The 19,199-nt window shown below is 50.6% G+C and overlaps 1 protein-coding gene across 1 annotated transcript; it reads left to right on the top strand.

Moving 5' to 3' along the window:
• The first annotated feature begins 628 nt into the window (after window positions 1-628).
• LOC135817124 (uncharacterized) lies at window positions 629-18,033 on the top strand. Its single transcript, XM_065330244.1, has 4 exons — window positions 629-1,065; window positions 1,149-1,472; window positions 8,474-9,136; window positions 11,052-18,033. The coding sequence occupies exons 3-4, from the start codon at window positions 8,501-8,503 to the stop codon at window positions 17,106-17,108; spliced, it is 6,693 nt and encodes a 2,230-aa protein (XP_065186316.1). The 5' UTR covers window positions 629-1,065; window positions 1,149-1,472; window positions 8,474-8,500; the 3' UTR covers window positions 17,109-18,033.
• The last annotated feature ends 1,166 nt before the right edge of the window (window positions 18,034-19,199 follow it).

Raw genomic sequence — 19,199 nt, 5'->3', positions numbered from 1 at the left:
CTGTGCTCGCCTAGCGCTAGCGCCTGTGTACCATGCAGGCGAGGTGTACATGCCACTAGTACTTGTGCAGTTGTGATCCTACAAGTACAACTGACTCATGACATGTACTGACTCAGTAGTCAGTACACTGGTACATGACCTTCATGCACTAGTCTAGTGCCAGTGGTGTAGGGAACCGAAACTCCTGGAGAGGGGAGTCCCCACCGCCACTACCTTTACGCAGACTGTTCGAAACGAAAGTCTACCATGTAACATGGCGCGGTCTGCGCAGCTACCTCTAGTATTATACCAACTACTAGTACTGTCTACAGTGCTGGCAACTGAAATCCGACCACCTAGCGGTGCGTCCAAATTCTATCGGTCTCTGTTTCGTAGTTTTACAATCCCGTGTTGGGTCTTTGCGATGTGAGCGCGCGCACCGCTTAGGGGGTCGGATTTCAGTTGCCAGTACTGTACGATTCACGAGGCCGAGGAACGTGAGAATGCAAATCACACGTCATCGTACTCATATGCATGCATGAGAAGTGCAAAGTCCGCCGATCGAAACGCTAGCGCTGCAAGCGATCGAAACTGACGGAAAGAGTTTCGTTCTCATTCACCAGCATGGAGCCTCTGACCAAAGTCATTAAATTTTTGTTTGAAACTGTAGATTGTACATCGCACCTCCGACGAAAAATGGACGCTATAAAACGATCGTGTGTGTGTGTGCACTGCTCACTGTAGTTTGTAGAGTGTAGTGTAGACTCTACTCGTCAGTGCAGAGATTTGGGACCTGCAGCAGCACATGTGCTTGCGATTGCTTCGATCCGGGTGAGCTGAAAAGCATCGGAGCGCCGCTCGCTCATTCAGTGTGCAAGTCGAATGGGAAACAATCATTCTGTGGACATTTGACCAGTTTTCGTGAGCCGATCCAGGACGTTTGTACGGCTAGCTCATCAGCGGTCGTCCGTATGCGCAGCGTGTCCGTGCGCGGAAAAGAAATCAAGACCCATCCCAGGCTCGATTGACTTTATTGTAGCAGAGTTGGCAAGGCTTTGAAGTGCCAGTAGTACTGTACTTGAAGAAGTAAGTAGAACTGCATTGGTAGATCTATGGTGCCGCTGGTGACGACCTTTGCCCTTTGCCCTTTGCCTTTGGACTACACTTAGTCTGGGGCCGCACAGGTGCAGGGTGAGAGCTGGTCAGCGCTCTGCGAGACCCAGAAGGCCAGATTGGCCTGATCAGCCTGAACCAGGCCCAGTGCTGCTCACCACGACCCATTATTTTGATGTTCCTGGCCTGGGTGGTCGGGATCGGGTTCAGACCAACTCACATACTATAGGGCAAGAAAGCTGATTGCAGCAGGATTGGAGAGCACTACACCGAAGGCAGCGAGTCCAGCAGTCAATGCGGCCTGAACAGACTGGCTGTGTGTGATGCACTGCTGATGACCAGCTCAGTGGTACTGCTCAGACTGGAGGACAGTCACACCAGTAAGTAACTAGTTAGTACAGTGTAAGTTTTGCACTGACAGTAGACACCCACAAACTGTGACTGAGAAGTGTCCAAGATAGCAATTACATACATGTCTGTAGGTACATGTCTGTAGGTACATGTCTGTAGGGATATGCCTATTTTTAAGTACCGTAAAACCTGTACCTAAAGACCACCGTGACTAGCGACCACCCTGGTACTAAAGACCACCGTGACTAACGACCACCCTGGTACTACAGACCACTTCGCCAGGCACAGACGGTCTGACATTCCATTATATTGTTGCGCGATGCAAAACCTCTAACTTCGGACCGCCTGCCCCTAAAGACCGCTTTCTCTGGCCCCAAGGGGTAGTCGTTAGTCACAGATTTTACAGTATATAACACTACCACTACAGCAAAAAATTGCACGGGTTCGCGTACAGGACGGGTCTAGAGCCACCTTGCCGCTTCCGTGGGACGCCACCACCCTATGATCAGGCGTCAGATGCACCTCCTAAACGGTGGGGAGGATAGATCAGATCCACCAACCAGAGGCCAAAGGCCGAAATCTCATTTGCAACACACGTGTTTTCCTCGTGCCAGGCCGGGAGTTCTCAATTCACTGTCACTGTGGGTCGCAGCATGGCTGCAAAAAATCTTTCCGCTTCCAAGCAGGATTTGAAGCTGGTACCTCTCGTTTCTCAACCATGGTCTTAGACCAACCCACTGTGCCTGCCTGCACCATTACAGTAGAGTGGGTATTATCCGCACCCCTTGGTGCGTGGGCTGTCTTGAGGGATTCAGATGAGAAGAAGGTCCGGATAAGGAAGCAGTCACACATCTATCTAAAACATACCGTATTTTCCCGATTATAGGTCACGCTTGATTGTAAGCCGCACCCCCTTTTCCAGGTTCATATCATTATTGTTTTGATTATATTCACTTCAGTAGTAAGTCATGCTTGACTATACGTTGCATCACCTTTGTTGGCCCTGAAGCTAAGTGTAAAAAGGTGCGACTTAAATTCGGGGAAATACGGTACTTATTCCCGCATGTTTTCATCATTTTAATTTCTTCGCAACACAACAGGAACTAAGCACACTCCAGTTCTTCAAAATGACACACGATGGTTATACTTTAGGACTCTAACCTGTTGTAATACATCTTGTGTACAGTGTGAATGGTGCTCGGGGGGGGGGGGGGGGGGGGGGCAAACCAAGCAAAAACTCACTTTGTACCCTGTTACTCAATGCGAGCAAGCTTGTCGGATAATTGATCGTTCGGATCGTTGATGTTCGGAGAAATCAGCATTCTACTGTACTGCTGCTGAGTATCCCAATCATGTGCAGTGCAGGCTTCACAAGGGTACGAGAGTATGACACGAATGGGGTTCACCGGTCATTCGCGAATGTCTACGTGCACATGTACATCACAGTGTACTTGCGTGACCCTTCCCACTTCCCACTTCCCACTTGACTTCAATGCCTTCCATGCCTTCCATGCCTTCCAGAAACCCTATATGAGTTGCCAGCAATCGCAGCTTCATACCATGGCCAGGAACCACAGGTCACCACACGAATAGAAAATGAACACATTTTTGCGAATCAAACTTTTTTTCAGCATCACTTTTCAACGAGAACGAAACAAAGTCAGCCGGACAAAGTCCAGAGGCAATATGAACCTCTATACTCCTCAATCCGGATACTGGTATGGGCATGAAACGAGACAACCAGAAAAGTCCACATTCAGTGTACAAGGAGTGCGCAGGAATCAGCCACCTTTGTTGCTCTCTACTTGTACAGTGTATTTAGTGAAAACTAGCACCCTTACCTTTTTTCTCAGCCCATATAGCTGTGGATATCGTGAAAACCACCATACATCCTGCTTTGGGTGACACATCCAATTATTCCTAGCCATTGTGTGATTCGAGGCCAGAAAGTTTTAAAAAAAGTTCCAGGACAGGGAATTAGAAATTCAGCCAGGTTTTAAAACGTAGGACAGATATACCATGGCAAATTGTATGGAGAAGCATATCCCAAACCCAGATTTTTCAAGTTAAAAGTGGGGTTTGAGCCTCAATTCGGCCAAAATCAGGCTTTCAAAAGCCAGCGGTACTATTTTGGATGAATGGATTGGAGGTAATCTGTCAGCTTCCGAACAGGAAAGAAGACGTACTAACGTTAGTGGTCCTTTTAATTAAGCTTCTCCACAAGCGCAGGTAATGACAAAGATTTCAAACTTTGGAGCAGGGTGCAGGTTTTTGCGCTCTGAGGCTCCCACAGTTTCTCGCCAGGAAACCGGCATCAGGCCGGCCTGGTTTCAAACATTAGGTATAGTAGTAGTAGTAGGAAACTAGGTAGACATTGGATAGCTTTGGCCTACCTCCGCCATGCCTCCAGCAAAAGCTGCCGTTCGCGGGCTGACGGATTCGGAGGTAAAATTGTTGTGCTCCCTCCCCGGGATCGAGTCTTCGATTTTAGACGTAGTAAAGACGCTGGCAACATTTGTGACGGAGTCCGCAGACCGCGAGACACGACTAAAGAATAGGATCGATGATTTATCGAGGCAAATTGCAGGCCTGAACGAGGAGGTTGTCGCCCTCAGGGAGTCCGCCATTGTCGCAGCAAGTGCTTCTCCCCTGACTCCTCCAGCAGTTGCCCACAACCAGCACAGCCAGCGTACGATGGAGAGTACAGCGGGAAGGACCAGCAAGCGTACCCGTACTCGCGCAGGCCAGGCTGCCACGTGTACCACTGATGCAGACGAACACCGTAGCACTTCCCGTAGCGTGTGTGACCCTGCCAGTGACCATGAAACGTCAACGGAGGATGAGGACAAGTCCCAGGCAATTGAGCGGCCCACTGTCAAGCCCAAGCCACTGAAGCTAGAGCCAATCACGGATGACACGTGGAAACTGGTATCAAACGAACCTCACAGAGTGAAGAAAGCCGTAATCTATGTGGGCAATTTGAACTCACATAGCAGTGAAGAAAGTGTCAAGGAATTCACTGAGCAACGCTCTGCAGCAGTAAACAAACCGGTGAAGGTTCACCAGTGCAGCATACACACCACAGAAGATGGGAAAGTGTCTGCCCGCTTGATGATCGATGCGACTGACCTTGAAATCGCCACTGCTCCAAACTTTTGGCCTCGCCCACTGTACGCGCGGGTTTGGCGCCACCGTGAGCGTCCGAAGGGGGACACCTTGTCCGGCTCACACAGTGACACTCTCAGTGATGCTCCAAAGGGGGACACCTTGTCCGGCTCACACAGTGACGCTCTCTCCGAGTCCTCCGACACTCAAGCTCAAAGCTCCAATTAGATCCTTTCGGATCCTGCTGACGAACACATTTGGACTACTGAGTAAACTTGGTGACTTTCACCATGCTGTACACGTTCACCAACCTGACATTGCCATTGTCACAGAGAGCAAGCTAACCCCTGAGAAGGCTACTGATTCCGAACTGTCCTTACCTGGGTACTACTCCCCACTGCGGAATGATCGAACAGCTCATGGAGGAGGAGTTGCAGTTTGGGTTAAAGCCAGTCTGGCCCTCCGAGAACTCGATGACATCCAGGTCGGTAATGAGGAGCTAATATGGCTGAGTGTCAGAACTGTGGATAAGAAGTCAGTGGCTGTGTGTGCTGCATATCGCTCTGGCTCCTGCCACGACAATGACATCAGTACCCTTGAAGCCATCAGTGCTGGCATAGACCTGGCCCGTAAATCTTGTCAATATGTGGTATTGGCTGGAGATTTTAACGTACACAACGTGGATTGGCTCGGCAGCACCAAGACAACTCATGCAGGTGTGTACACTGAAGACATGTGTGCTTTTCACTGCTTGGAGCAGCACGTGCATGAGCCCACCAGGGGCCTTAACCCACTCGACTTAATAATGACTGACCTACCGGGAGATGCGACCGTCAATACCTTAGCACCTCTGGGAAACTCTGACCATGCCTGTGTCCTAGCTGACTTTCATGTAAGCACAGCAGAGGAACCACCAGTGACCAGAACTGTCTGGCGTTACCAACGCGCAGACTGGGACAGACTCCGCCACTTCTTTAGAACTACAGATTGGCAGTCCACTGTCAGTGATGATCCTGATGCAATGTGTATGCACTTGACCCAGAATATTCTGGAAGGAATGCGCCGATACATACCGTCTAAGCAGTTGTGCATGAAACCATCTAACCCCTCTTGGTGGACACCGGAATGCACTGAGGCTGTAGCACAGAAACAAAGAGCATGGAGGAGACTCTGCGCCGACCGGTCAAGTGCCCAGCTGCAAGCCCGTTACAATGTCGCCAAGCACTCGGCTAACCATTGCCTGGCAACTGCCAAGCAGGCATTCACAGCAAGCCTGGCGCAGAAGTTAGCCTCTGGGTGTATGGCGTCTGGTGAATGGTGGCGAACCATCAAGAAGGCCTCTGGCCACGGAAACAGCCCATCCATACCTACTCTCCGCAGCACCGATGGTACGGAGCACGACACCAACCGCAGCAAAGCAGAGTGCATGGCCGAACACTTCGCCAACAAATGCAGTCTAGGGGCAGACGACCTATCCCCTCCATTTCCTTACGTCCGACCACGTACTGACCGCAACCTCTGCACCGTCCGGTTTCGCGAAACCACAGTCGAGCGAACTCTCCGCCAGCTCAACCCCACCAAGGCCACTGGTCCAGATGGGATACCTGCCCGCGTCTTGAAAGCTTGCTCTGCAGAATTGGCACGGCCGCTTTCAAAACTATTTACATGCTGTCTTCGCTCCGGTATCCAGCCACAACAGTGGAAGGTTGCAAACGTAGTTCCAGTCCACAAGCGCAAGTCTAAATCGTCGCCATCAAACTATCGACCAGTGTCGTTACTGAGCATCCTCTCCAAGGTCATGGAGACCATAGTCAACAGGGCAATGAGCAACTTCATGGAGACGAATCACGTCCTGTCAGAGCGGCAATTTGGATTCCGTCGCGGCCACAGTGCAGCAGACCTGCTGACTGCTCTCCACCACCAGTGGGTGCACACCGCCGGAGATAAAGGAGCTTCTCGAGTGCTGGCCATCGACATTGCTGGAGCATTTGACCGGGTGTCTCACACTGGTGTGTTGCACAAGGCTAGAGTGTATGGCATCTCGGGAGACCTGCATCGGTGGCTCCAAGACTACCTCTGCAACCGCACACTTCAAGTCCTCATATCCGGCCAGACATCAGCCAGACGCCCAGTTAAGGCTGGGGTGCCACAGGGCAGTATCCTGGGCCCCACCTTATTCTTGGTCTACGTCAACGACCTTGAAGACCACCTCCCAATCGGCTCCAACCTTGCCTCATTCGCCGATGACACAACCCTATACACCGAAATTGCAACGCTCGCTGCTGTTCCTGACAACGCTAGAGTACTCCAAGCTGCTGTCGACCTAGTATCCAGTTGGGGCTCGGATTGGAAAGTGCAGTTCGAGCCAGCCAAATCTCAGGCCCTTACAATTTCCCACCATCGTCGGGACTGGCCAATACCCCCCATTGTCTTCAATGGAACTCCTGTTGAGGAGCAGCCCTCCATCAAAGTACTCGGCGTCACGTTTGACCATCAGCTAAAATTCAGCCAGCATATCCGAACTGTTGTAGTCCGAGCAACGCAGAGACTTGGAGCCTTGCGCAAGGCATTTCACTTGCTGACTATTCCTGCCCGGCTTCGAGCCTACAAAGCCTTTGTCCGGCCGGTTATGGAGTACTGCCCAATCGTCTGGATGGGGGCAGCTCCTTCCCACTTGAATCGGCTGGACTGGGTGCAGGAGCGAGCCATCAAGGCAATACATCCGCAATGCTGGCTTCCTAGCCTCATAATTCGCCGCACCATCGCTGCCCTCTGCCTCCTGTATAAAGCCCTTTGCGATAATTCTCCCGCTCTTCTCTCGAGAATGGCTCCACCCCCGACACACCAACCCAGGACCACACGCCTCACCCGCCAGGCTGTACGACTGTCCACCGCGCATCCCCATCAGTTACAGAATGTTCTTCCTGCCAATTCCCGGAACAATGTGAGCCGAGCCTTTCCCCACTCCGTCATCCCAATTTGGAACCAGCTGCCTACCTCTATCATTCCCCACCCATTTCACCCAAAGAACATCCAAAAGTTCAAGACAGCAGCTTATCACCATCTCCTCAGAACGAACTGGCACTGGGCCACTCATAGCATACGCGAGTAAGAGGGTACAGTGTCCTACCCTGCTTGGACATACATGTAATCTCTCCTCACGGGCAGTCTCCTCTTGAATTTAAAAGTCTAACAGCGTTCACATCAATACTCAACTTATTCTTTTGCTCACTGAGCAATACAATCTTTCCATTTTCTTTCTTCTGTTTTCTTTTTCAATTTAATCCTCCCCACCCAATATCCCTTTGGTGCGTCCATGGAGCTATGAAGCCGAGACCTCTGGTCGGCGGAGCCTAATGGGCCCCACCACCACACTCCATCATTCACCCCAGTGTCTGGAGATATGTGGATTTTGTAGAAAAAAAAAAAAAAAAAAAAATGCACACAAAGGGGCCCACGGCTGCGTCCATTCCAGACACAACGGCTAAAATGAGAGGCTGTGTACCTGATTACATGAGTATGGTAACGTCGCGTATAAAAACAGGTACTTATGGCCGTATAAGCCGGGGTTCAAACCATGCTTCTATTCAAGTTATGCTTCTACTCAAAACATGCTTCTAAGTCAACATCAGTGTACACTGTGCAGTGCATACATGTACATGTACTGCTGTGCAAGTCTTGCACGTGTCTTTGCACAGAGCGGCTTCTATTCAAATCATGCTTCTGTGTCACGGCGCACTACGAAAAATCGGCTTCTATTCGCGTCATGCTTCTATACGGGTCATGCTTTTATACGCGGCATTACGGTACGTGCAGTAAACAGTCAACATGAGCGTCTCTCCTCAAAACAGCAAGTAACATAAACACATTATGTCTAACCTCACCTGGATGTATTTGTATTTAAAATGTTGCTTGTGGTTTGTAGAGTGACTACAAAGCCCATCTTCTGGAAATGGCAGCCCGCTATCCTACCCAGGCCTATGCAGTGCGAGCAAGTGGGACACAGGATTATGATGACGGTGATGACAGCTCAGGATTCAGTGACGATGTCTCGGCGTTTGATGCATACGCCACCGGAGGTCTGGAAGAGGAGTACGATGATGCAAGCATGTACGATGATAGCGCCGATCAGGTGGCACAACCGAGGCCAGGTATGTCAGAACCGCCAGACATGTATCCTGGATACACAGCGTATGGCGGTGCGGGCCACGCTGCTGAGAATGGTGCTGCGGCCAGGAGTTTGTACCCAGCAGCGTCTCCCGCCAACACCACCAACTTCACACCCGCCATCAGACACGTGAACGTGGTTGCCCAGCAAGGATTGCCGCCACAGATGCAATGGCAGCAACCGCAACAACAGCAACAGGTGCACCAAGTTCAGCATTTCCAACAAACTCCGCAAAACGGACAGCAGCAGCAGCAGCAGCAGCAGCAACAGCAGCAGCAACACCAGCAGCAGAAGCAGCAGCATGAATTTTTCAGTACTGGTACAAGTGCCCATCCTGCTACAGCTCAACAGGAGGTTAGCAAGAAGACCAATAAAAAGAAGACGAAGGAGAAACAAGCTAATCCCGCATCCACAATATCGGTAAGTCAAACATTTCGTTGAAAAGAAGTACACATAGACCTATTGATAGACAAACATGGATATGCATTCACATGCACATATACACACACACGCACACATGCCAAAACACACACACACACGTGCACACACACACACGTGCACACACACTCAACCAGACTGGCAGACAGGAAATTGAGAGAAATCTAGATCACCTGACCTCTAGGCTCCAGTGGAGTGGAAATTCCGGCAGACTGTCCTCCCACTCACTGTCTCCAACCTAGATAACGGGCCCAGCTACCCTGACAACTTTGCCGCTTTCATTCACACGTCCCTGAGGAAAGAGCAGGAATAAGAAGAACATATCTGTGTGCTATCATCTCCTAATTGAACGAGAGAGCTGGGAAGCTCAGGGCCCTACGCTATGCTTTTTTGCCTTGATGACCTAGACAAAAAAAGCATAGAGATGTTATAAATTCTTATAAATTTCTCCTTTTTTTAAAGACATAACCTGGGATTCGAACCCGCACTATCGCCATGCATGCATCCCCCGATACACTTCGCATACATACTAATTCTTCCAAGTTGCTTCACGTTATGATCTTGCATTTGAAAGCCCTATTTGAATTTGCATTGTGGCCAGCCGTCTTTGATGGTACGGTACGGGACAGGTACGGTACGGGACAGGTACGGTCGAGGATAATACGACACCGTCTACCGCCTTGATGACCTAGGCAAAAAAAGCATAAGGATGTTATAAATGTTTCACTTCTCCTATTTTTTAAGGCATAACCTGGGATTCGAACCCGCACTATCGCCCTACATGCATTCCCCCATACACTTCGCATTCATACTCATTCTTCCAAGTTGCTTCACGTTATGATCTTTCGTTTGAAAGCCCTATTTGAATATTGCGGCCAGCTGTATGTGGCCAGCTGTGTTTGATGGTCCGGTACGGTACGGGACAGATACGGGATAGCGCCAGGCGTGACACAAACACACAAACACCAAATTAAAGCTGTGTGGACCCTGGCTAGCGCCCGACGTTACTGAAGTAACGTCTTCTGCATAGCTACGGGAATTAAACACTATCTGTTAAGCCTGTATCTATGTTGTAGTCTGGTCAAAGGCATTTTCTCCAGTAAAGAAAACACACAGGCGTGCAAGCTTATGTAAACACGACGCCACTTGTTTATCGTGACAAGACCTGTAGTAGCATTACTTCTCAAAACGAGTGCTAGTCAGGCTCAGTGCAGTACAGTCAACTTTGCATGTAACGACACTCGGCGGGACATCAAAAAAGTGTTCTTATTCGCGACGTGTCCTTATACCCGAAGTCTCTTTATATTATGTATTACAGTTAGACGGGACTTTGCTCTGGGCATGGAAATTCTGTCGTTATTCGCGAACTGTCGTTATATCCGCAGTCGTTATCAGCGAAGTTGACTGTACTCTGATGCTTGGCACAGCTAGCTGCACCATTCCCAGAGCACGTTTCAACACTACCTCACACAGTCACAGAGCTGTTGGAAATTGACACTGTAATACTTCTTCACCGTATCACCTCAGATATTATACTGATTTGAGGAGTGGTGGTACGAAAAGCCTGCTCAGGTGGTTTAATCTTCGTATTATTTCGATACGTCTTCCTCTCAGTAACTGACCATACCCACTAATAAGTAACAATGAACAATCATGAATGGTGACCATGCAGTGTGCGAAACTTGAAGTTACAGCTGAACTGCCTCTTATCCCTTGTATATATGTGTCCGTGTGTATGTGCATGTGTGTGTTGCATGTGTGTGTGTGTGTGTGTGTGTGTGTGTGTGTGTGTGTGTGTGTGTGTGTGTGTGTGTGCGTATGTGTGTGTGTGCGTGCGTGCGTATGTGTGCATGTGTGTGTTGCGGTTCGTTCATGTTCTGAAATCCTATACTTGCAGGCGAGGCAGCCTCTCGGACGCAACAGCAAACAGCCAGCTCCAATGCAGCCCGGTGCACGCCAGATGACCATCAGTAATGAGCAGGGAAAGACCATGCTGAAGCTGCAACGCTCCGCAGCCACACGACTCAAGGACGGATGGATGCTGGGACACATCACTATGGTCGACGCAAACAAGTCCATGGGGTTCATACGCACTTCTGCTGCTACTGGTACTACCACAGCGGAATCGCAGTCTCGTAACAAAGCCACTGCCGATCAGAGGCCAGCCGAGACCCGCATTGATGTATTCTTCCACTTTGACCGAGTTCAAATGTCTGGATTTGATCTTGTGCGAGGCGACGAAGTGGAGTTCACTCTTGACCAAAGACGAAAGAAGAAGGAGGGCCAGAAAGACTCCGCTTTCAAAGTCAAGCCGGTGAAGTTATTCCCTCGGCCGACAAGCATCTACTCTGCCTGGCTGGATTCGCTGAGTGAGTTGGTGAAGTGTGGAGATGATAACCTAGAGATACGTAAATACCTCGACAGCCACGTCATTTGGAAGTCTATACTCAACCAGAACTTTGACGAGGACACGCATTGGATTAAGCGCCTGTTGCAATTCGTCGTGCTGCTCAGTGGTAAATGCCAGGCGCACACTGAATCGTTCACACAGCTAATGAAACTCACCGCCTCCAGTCGTTTTTTCAGCCCTATGCACGGACCGCTTAACGCCTACATTAGCGGCGGCGAAGACAGCCTAGCTCGGCCGGACTTGAATCTGATGCAGGACTTCTTACTAGCCTTGTCCAGCACTGACCACTCACTGGCCAAGCGCACGTTTCCGTTCCTGCGAAAGCTGTCGGAATCGCCGCGTATCAGTCACAGGAAACTCAGCACCTGCCTCCTGGAAATGGTTCGTCGCACCGCCGGAATTACGCATGAAGACAGCTCTCAGTTTGCCGAGTGGAGTGAGCTGCCGTTAATCCCAACGACTGATGAATTGCTGGGAAACAATGACGAAGACGATGCCGACTGCTGGGTTCCACTGAAGAAGCAGAAGCGTGTCCTGCCCAGTGTACGCGTCACTGGCAGTTATGACTCAGTCAATGACTACTTTGACACATATTTCCGGCTGTTGCGCGAGGATTGCTTTGCTGGCTTGAAGGAAGGTGTACAGCAGCTGCTGAACGAGAAGCTGGATATGCGTGATATGAACGTCTACGTGAATGTCCAGCTTGTGGCCCTGGCTGCCGAAGGGGGCGTTGGAAACGTTGATGGCGGCGGAAAGGGTGTGGCATTTGGCCTGAAGTTCAAGCCAATCAAGCGCGTCACCAGCTGGAGCACATGCCAGGACCTAATGTTCGGGAATCTGCTCTGCATCAGTACCGACGGCAGCTTCAAGCGTCCTCTCTGGGCAACCGTGTACAGTCGCGATCACCTAGAGAAGTCTGGTATAGTTCTCGTCGAGCCGTGCGCGGAGATCAACGGCAGTGACATGTCGCACTTCATCCTGTGTATGAAAAATGCATCCGTCAACACCACTATCATGGTCGAGTCACCGTCATATTACAAAGCTTACCAGCCTGTCCTGCGCAAGTTGCAGATGATCAACGCCGAAGATCTTCCCTTTCAAGAAGAGCTCATTCTCAGCAGCAGGACATCGTCGGCGCTATCACCCGAGTATCTCGATCAAGAAACGGAGGTCCCTAGTCTCGATACGGCCTGTCTGCGCAAGGCGCCTGACGACAGCACCGTCTTGAAGAAGCTGAGCAGAATGTTCCTGCGCAAGCAGCCAGCAGCACAGGACGCCGTGATGCCCTTGCCAGATGTACTCGCGCTTCTCGCCGACGCTGAGCCTGATGAGCTGTGCGTGGATGGGTCGCAGCGCCAGGCCATTGCTCACGCACTCACACACCGCCTGTCCGTCATTCAGGGTCCGCCTGGTACCGGCAAGACGTACATTGGTGTTAAGCTGGTCAAGCTTCTGCTCTCTGCGTCGTCACTACCAGAGAATACGTCCGTTCTAGTACTTACCTACAAAAACCATGCCCTAGACGAGTTCCTCTTGTCGTGTAAAAAGTTCATGGACGTTGTGCGAGTGGGCGGACGTTCGGATGATGAAGAGCTCATGGAGTGCAATATCCGCGAGGTACGGAGGAGAGAGCGCCCTTCTCAGTCCTTCTACACTGAACGCGACCAAGTCAAAGAGAATTCCGAAAAACTATGCGATGCTGCTGGCGGACTATCCAAGGCAACACGTTTCTCTGTGAACTGCTTCATCAAGTATGCTACTCCACTGCAAGTCTGGAAGCTGCTGGCCGGAGTGCAGAAACAGCGGTGGCCTCCAGGCTACTACCGAACTCTATGTCACATCTTCCCGCACTGTGACGTGCAGGAATGGATAGAACAGGTGCCTTGGAATGCCTTAGCCCAGCTCGTTCACTTTGCGCTCAGTGCTTGGCTACCGCAGCCGCGAATCTTCAACATACTGCGTGGCATAGCAGCACAGTACCAGACGGACAACAAGCTCTCAAGCCAGCTCCAGGAAGCTCTCTCCACAGCAGCCCAACAGACGGCCGAACAAGAATCACTGCTGGATGAGGAAGACGTTCAGGCCACCTTAAAGTCTCGACTTGCAGGCTACGGCGGGTTTGAGCAAGCCGGCAAGCCAGTCGACGTGAAGCTGCTGTACCTGAACGACGAGGGAAAGTCCCAGTCCACCTGGCCCTGCGAAATACCCGGCGTGGCTAGTCAGGCGGAGAATGTTGCCCAACATCTGGAGTATCACCTGGAGAATGACCCATGGCGACTGGATGCCATGGACAGAGCATTCTACGTACAGCACTTGATACGGCAGCGCATTGATGATAGCCAGAAGGACCTGATGGAAGCAATGGACTCGTACAGTTCCAGCTGTAGACTGTTCAGCGAAACCAGCACGGCCAACACTGCACAGATTGTAGGCAAGCAGAGAACGATGGTTGGTATGACCATCACGGGTGCTGCAATGAACCATCAACTACTGGCGGCGCTCAAACCCAGCATTGTCATTGTGGAAGAAGCTGCTGAGGTACTTGAACCACAGATTGTTGCTGCTCTTGGTCCATGGGTTCAACACTTGATCATGATCGGAGATCACAAGCAGCTACGACCATCCGTTGAGTCCTACTCTCTTGTGAAGAATCACCACTTTGATATTTCAATGATGGAACGACTGCTCAATAACAAGATTCCACATGGATTGCTGCTGACACAGAATCGCATGCGACCAGAGTTCAGTAAACTTCTTCTGGATATCTACCCAGATTACAAGGACAACCTGTCAGTTGTGTCGCAGAACAAGGCCCCGGCGTGTATGGCTGACTCGATGTTCTTCTGGCACCACACGGGCAAAGAGACGGATAATCGTAGCTTCAAGAACGTCGACGAAGTGAAGATGGTCACGCAGCTAGCCCTTTGGTTTGTTCAGCAAGGCTACAACCCAGAGAAGGTTACGGTGCTAACGCCATATCAAGGACAAACGCATGAACTGCGCAAGTCTCTACGCGAGAATCTATCGTCGGTGTTCAAGGTTGAAGACCATCCCGACCTGATCAGTAACTCACAGCAGGAGATGGTCCGCCTGAAGAAAGAGTCGGACCGCCTGAAGAAAGATTCACCAACAGAACAGGACCTGTTGAAGGCAGTGCGCCGTAAGCATCAAGTCCTAGTGCACACCATAGATCGTTACCAAGGAGACGAGAACGAGATCGTTATCGTCTCGCTGACGCGATCCAACGACAAGGGTCGTCTTGGCTTCTTGAAGTTGTTGAATCGGCGCTGTGTTGCCCAGTCCAGAGCCAAGTGCGGTCTGTACTTCGTTGGTAATATCGAGACACTGATGACGTGTGATCACTGGGCCAGACTCATAACATCAATGCACAAGCAAAAGCTTGTTAGCTCCGCGATATCACTCACCTGCCAACGCCACACGGACACCGTCGTGCACGCAAGAACAGCCGCCGACATTCCAATCAATCGGCCGGGATTCTGCGACAAGCCATGCTCTGCAATCATGCCATGCGGTATGCATCGTTGTCGGTCTCCATGCCAACCGTGGCATCACCATAAAGTGTGCCGATGGCAAGTGGAGTTCGACCATCCGTTGTGTGGGCATCCCTGTGTGCGTCTGTGCTGCAACTCTGAAGAGTCTGTCCGCTGCACAACCACCGTTGTGTTCCGCTGCCCTGGAGCAGGATGTACTAAACAGTACGAACGACAGTGCCATGACAACGCGGCAGAGCAGAAGAAGCGCTCTCTGTGCACGCATCTAGTGATTGTGCAGCTGGCCTGCGGGCACGACGCAGAGAAGCAATGCCGCCAGGATTCGTCGCGCGTCCCGTGCTCCATGCCGTGTACAAAGCTGCTGGCTGCCTGCCAGCATCCCTGCTCGGCTAGATGCGGTGTGCCATGCAGCTCTGTTCCATGCAAGACGTGCGAGCAGCTTGAGAGGCTGCGGCAGGAAAAGCAGCGCAAGAAAATAAAGCTGGAAATTGCCGAACTTGAGAGAAGCCGTGACATCGCAGTGCAAGCACTCGCGTTGCAAAGTGATGACAGTGACAATGTTGCTGATGGAGTTCTGGACACAATGAAGGAGTCGGAAGCAAGACCAATACGCCAGCAAAGCGAGAGCCTGTTGACACAGCGACTGAAGAAAGAGAACCAGCCCCAGATCCAGAGTATCAAGAAGCTGACGAATCAGAAATTGCGTATTGCGCAACTGGACGCTATGTGTTCTCAGAAGGACAGCACCAAAGATTACCAGCTCCTACCATTCAATGCGGGCAGGGGTGAAGTGCTGCAGTCGATGTTGCAGGAGGGCTTCAAACATCAAGCAGTCAAGAAGTTTGATCATCAAGTCTGGCCCATTCCGGCCAGAGATACCATCGATTTGTCCGACTCGTCTTGTCGTCACCCAAACTTTCTCGTCTGGTGCAATGTGTACCTGGGAAAGTGCGAAGACCTAGCTTCCCTCAAGGACTTGCCGGGAGCTAAGAAGCGCAAGTTTGATTCGTTTTTCAGCACACCCACACCCAGTCAGACCGCCACTGGTGGAGATCTCTCCGGTCGCTACTGTGTGTTCAGCTGGGAGTTGATTCGTCCCTGCTACGTTGTGGAGTACACTTGCAAACCACTGCAGGAGGTGCTCAAGACCGAGCTGGAACAAGCAGCTGTGCAGACGAATAGCATACGGATGCTGCAGGTGAAGCCAACACGGAAAGCACAGGATGGTGACGAAGGTGTTGTCATGACGCGAGCCGAGAGTCAGTTCCTTCGCAAGATGGATGCGGCCTCGTCGTACCAGATCACTCAAGTCACGTACTACGTCTCACCTCGCCTGCTGGAGAAATTCGTCGCGTACAAGACGGCTCTGCAAGTCAAGTATCGGGGTGGAAGCAACAAGGCGCACCGCACTCCCATCTGGGCTTTCCACACGACGGATGCTCAGAATGTGCCAAGCATTATGGCAGGGAACTTTGACTTAAGTAGAGTTGGCGAGGCAACTCGCTTCGCTGGGAAGTTCGGCCGTGGCATCTACTTCTCAGAATACCCGGACTACAGTCTGCAATATGGCGGCAGCAACAAAGCCCTACTACTCTGTCATGTTCTACCCGGCAAAGAGTTCCAATGCGTCGAGGTAGAAGCAGGTAGAGGACTGGAGGAAGGCTACGACAGTCACACATTCTCTGCTGACGAAGACGGCTACGGTAAAGAGCTGTGTATCTTTGACGTCGACCAAATCCTACCCTGCTTTCACATTGAATATCAAGAGAAGGGCGACGAGGAAAGTGATAATTCAGCAGCAGCAGTAGCAGCAGCTGCATGGCCGGCTCAGCAAGCTGGTCAGGGTCATGGTGGTCGCGGTGGTGGAGCGGGCCGTGGTGGTGGTCGTGGAGGAGGTGGTGCCGGTGGTGGTCGTGGAGGAGGTGGTGGTGGTCGTGGAGGAGGTCGTGGAGGAGGCCGTGGTGGCTCTCCTGGCACCAGGCAGAATCGCAGAGGTGGCGGAGCCCGCGGCAGGGGCGGGCGTGGAAAATGATGTGCGGTGCGTACAATGTATTGAACAGCACACTGTGTGGGTATTTGACACATGCGATGAGTGGCACACGTGTTTGTATCAGCATTCGACGAGGATTATATTTCGTATTATAATATTGTTCAATATATTTATGGAGCTGCGCTCCGTGCTAAAAACACTAATCTCTTGCTCTCTGGCTTTGTTTGTCAACACATGCCTCAGTGTTCTGACTACCTCAAAGCATACCCAGGCATTTTACATCATGGCATTTTGTACCAGTTTATTTCACTTATTTCCGTTGCCATCTTTCTGTTTTTCTTGTCAACCTTCATTATCGTTTTTTTTATACTTTTAACTCAAAAGGTTTTTTCCGTAATGGTGACAGTTCAGACACGTAAAAGTTTGCCGCTGATGTTGTCTTTAGCGTGGCATATAGCTGGACACATTATGTCGTGCAACAGCAGCGCATGCAGCATAGCCTTGGCACTCGTTTGCTTTCGGCCAACTTAGCCGCTGTTCGTTGCAATAGCTTGCTACATTCTCTGCACCATTCGTGATCGCTTCTATTCCGCTCATTTTTTTGCGTTGTCCTCTGCAACGGCCGTGCCCCACTCCACGCAATCAAACCCACCGTGTTCAGCGCTTGCTCAACAAGATCAGCATTGCCACTACTCACCTAGATTATGCTGAGAGACCTGTTGCTGCCACGTTATGCCGTACAATACTTGCATGTTCTTAGAGCAAGATATTTAGCTCTTTTTCATCTATTATTACTCAGCAAAAAAATTCTTTCCGGTCCCATGTAATACCTAGTACCTTTGCTTTTTGTATTCTGAAGGATTTTTCTAGTCATCAACTACAATTATTGTAATGCCACCAAGAATTTGAGAAGGAATACTGGATGTTGGCCGTGTCAGTACTGACAGTCATCTGGTCGCGACAGGCATTGTGTTGAGTCGTTGATGTGAGTTGCGCGAGCGTGTGTGTGCATGTGTGTATGTGTGTGTGTGTGTGTGTGTGTGTATCGTTTGCAATTGCGGTCGGCGTTTCAGTAGACCACAGGACCTATCCCGTCATCGCCCCTACTGTTCCGAACCTGCTCAACCCCCCATGGGGTCCGCATAGCCAGAATATGGCAGCGCGTCCAAGGTCCAAGGTGTGTGTGTGTGTGTGTGTGTGTGTGGGTGTGTATGTGTGTGCATGTGTGCGTGTGTGTGTGTCAGTACACTGCATACTTGCCAACCATACCGGTTTTCCCGGTATACTACCGGAAAACTAGGGTAACTAACGGCATAGCGGGGATTTTCGAAAAACTACCGGAATTGGCATTGAAACATGAGTGTTCAAAAAAAGTTTGTTTTGTGTTTTTTTTTGTGGTGCAGGCTGGGCTGGGTTGGCAAGTGTTACAGTATAGGACAGTACACTGTACAGCATACTGTGCAGTAGTCAGGAAGTAGTGGGTCTCTACAAGGACTACAATCGACTTACTTACATGTGATGCGTTTGCTCGCACACTGGAGCACGCGCTATTCTGCCGACTTGACTTGACACTTGACTGACTGGCAGTCGTGAGTCAGTCAAGTGTCAAGTCAAGTCGGCAGAATAGCGCGAGCTCCAGTGTGCGAGCAAACTCATTCCTAAAAAATCATCGCCGAAGTCGCAACCATACTTACGTGGTTTCCCGTTTGTGTCTTTCCCTCAACGCAGTTTTAGGTTTATGACTTGGGGCTCCCCGCGTGCAAGTTTGTACGTGAAGTGTGTGGGTACAGTGAGGGCTGCGCCCCACCCGCCTGTGTGGATTCACAGAAAGTGTGAGTTACGAAGTCTGAAGAAAATGTTGAACGGTCTTTGCTGGGATGACGACTACACCGTAGATCAGTGGTTAGAGCATTGCTGGCTAAAAGCAAGGGTCCCTGGTTTGAGTCCTGGTGGTGACAGTCAATTTTTTCTTCAGACTTTTCCCGTTTGTCTCTTTCCCTCAAAGCAGTTAATACGTGTAATAACTAAACAAATTCGTATACTTAGAGCAAATTTCGTGATACTGTAATAATTATAAAAAACCATTTCCCGGGTCCCTGTTTGAATCCTTACAAAATTGACCCTTTGTAGCGA

The sequence above is a fragment of the Sycon ciliatum genome, chromosome 5 (assembly GCF_964019385.1).
Source record: "Sycon ciliatum chromosome 5, ocSycCili1.1, whole genome shotgun sequence".
Lineage (NCBI taxonomy): Eukaryota > Metazoa > Porifera > Calcarea > Leucosolenida > Sycettidae > Sycon > Sycon ciliatum.
Note: the sequence above shows the minus strand (reverse complement) of the source record. Positions and strands in the feature narration are given on the sequence as shown.

Bases quoted from the DNA above. Each gene is read 5' to 3' on its own strand.
- LOC135817124 (XM_065330244.1), top strand. From the start codon at position 8,501: ATGGCAGCCCGCTATCCTACCCAGGCCTATGCAGTGCGAGCAAGTGGG. The intron at 9,137-11,051 runs GTAAGTCAAACA...CTATACTTGCAG, and splicing joins ATCCCGCATCCACAATATCG to GCGAGGCAGCCTCTCGGACG.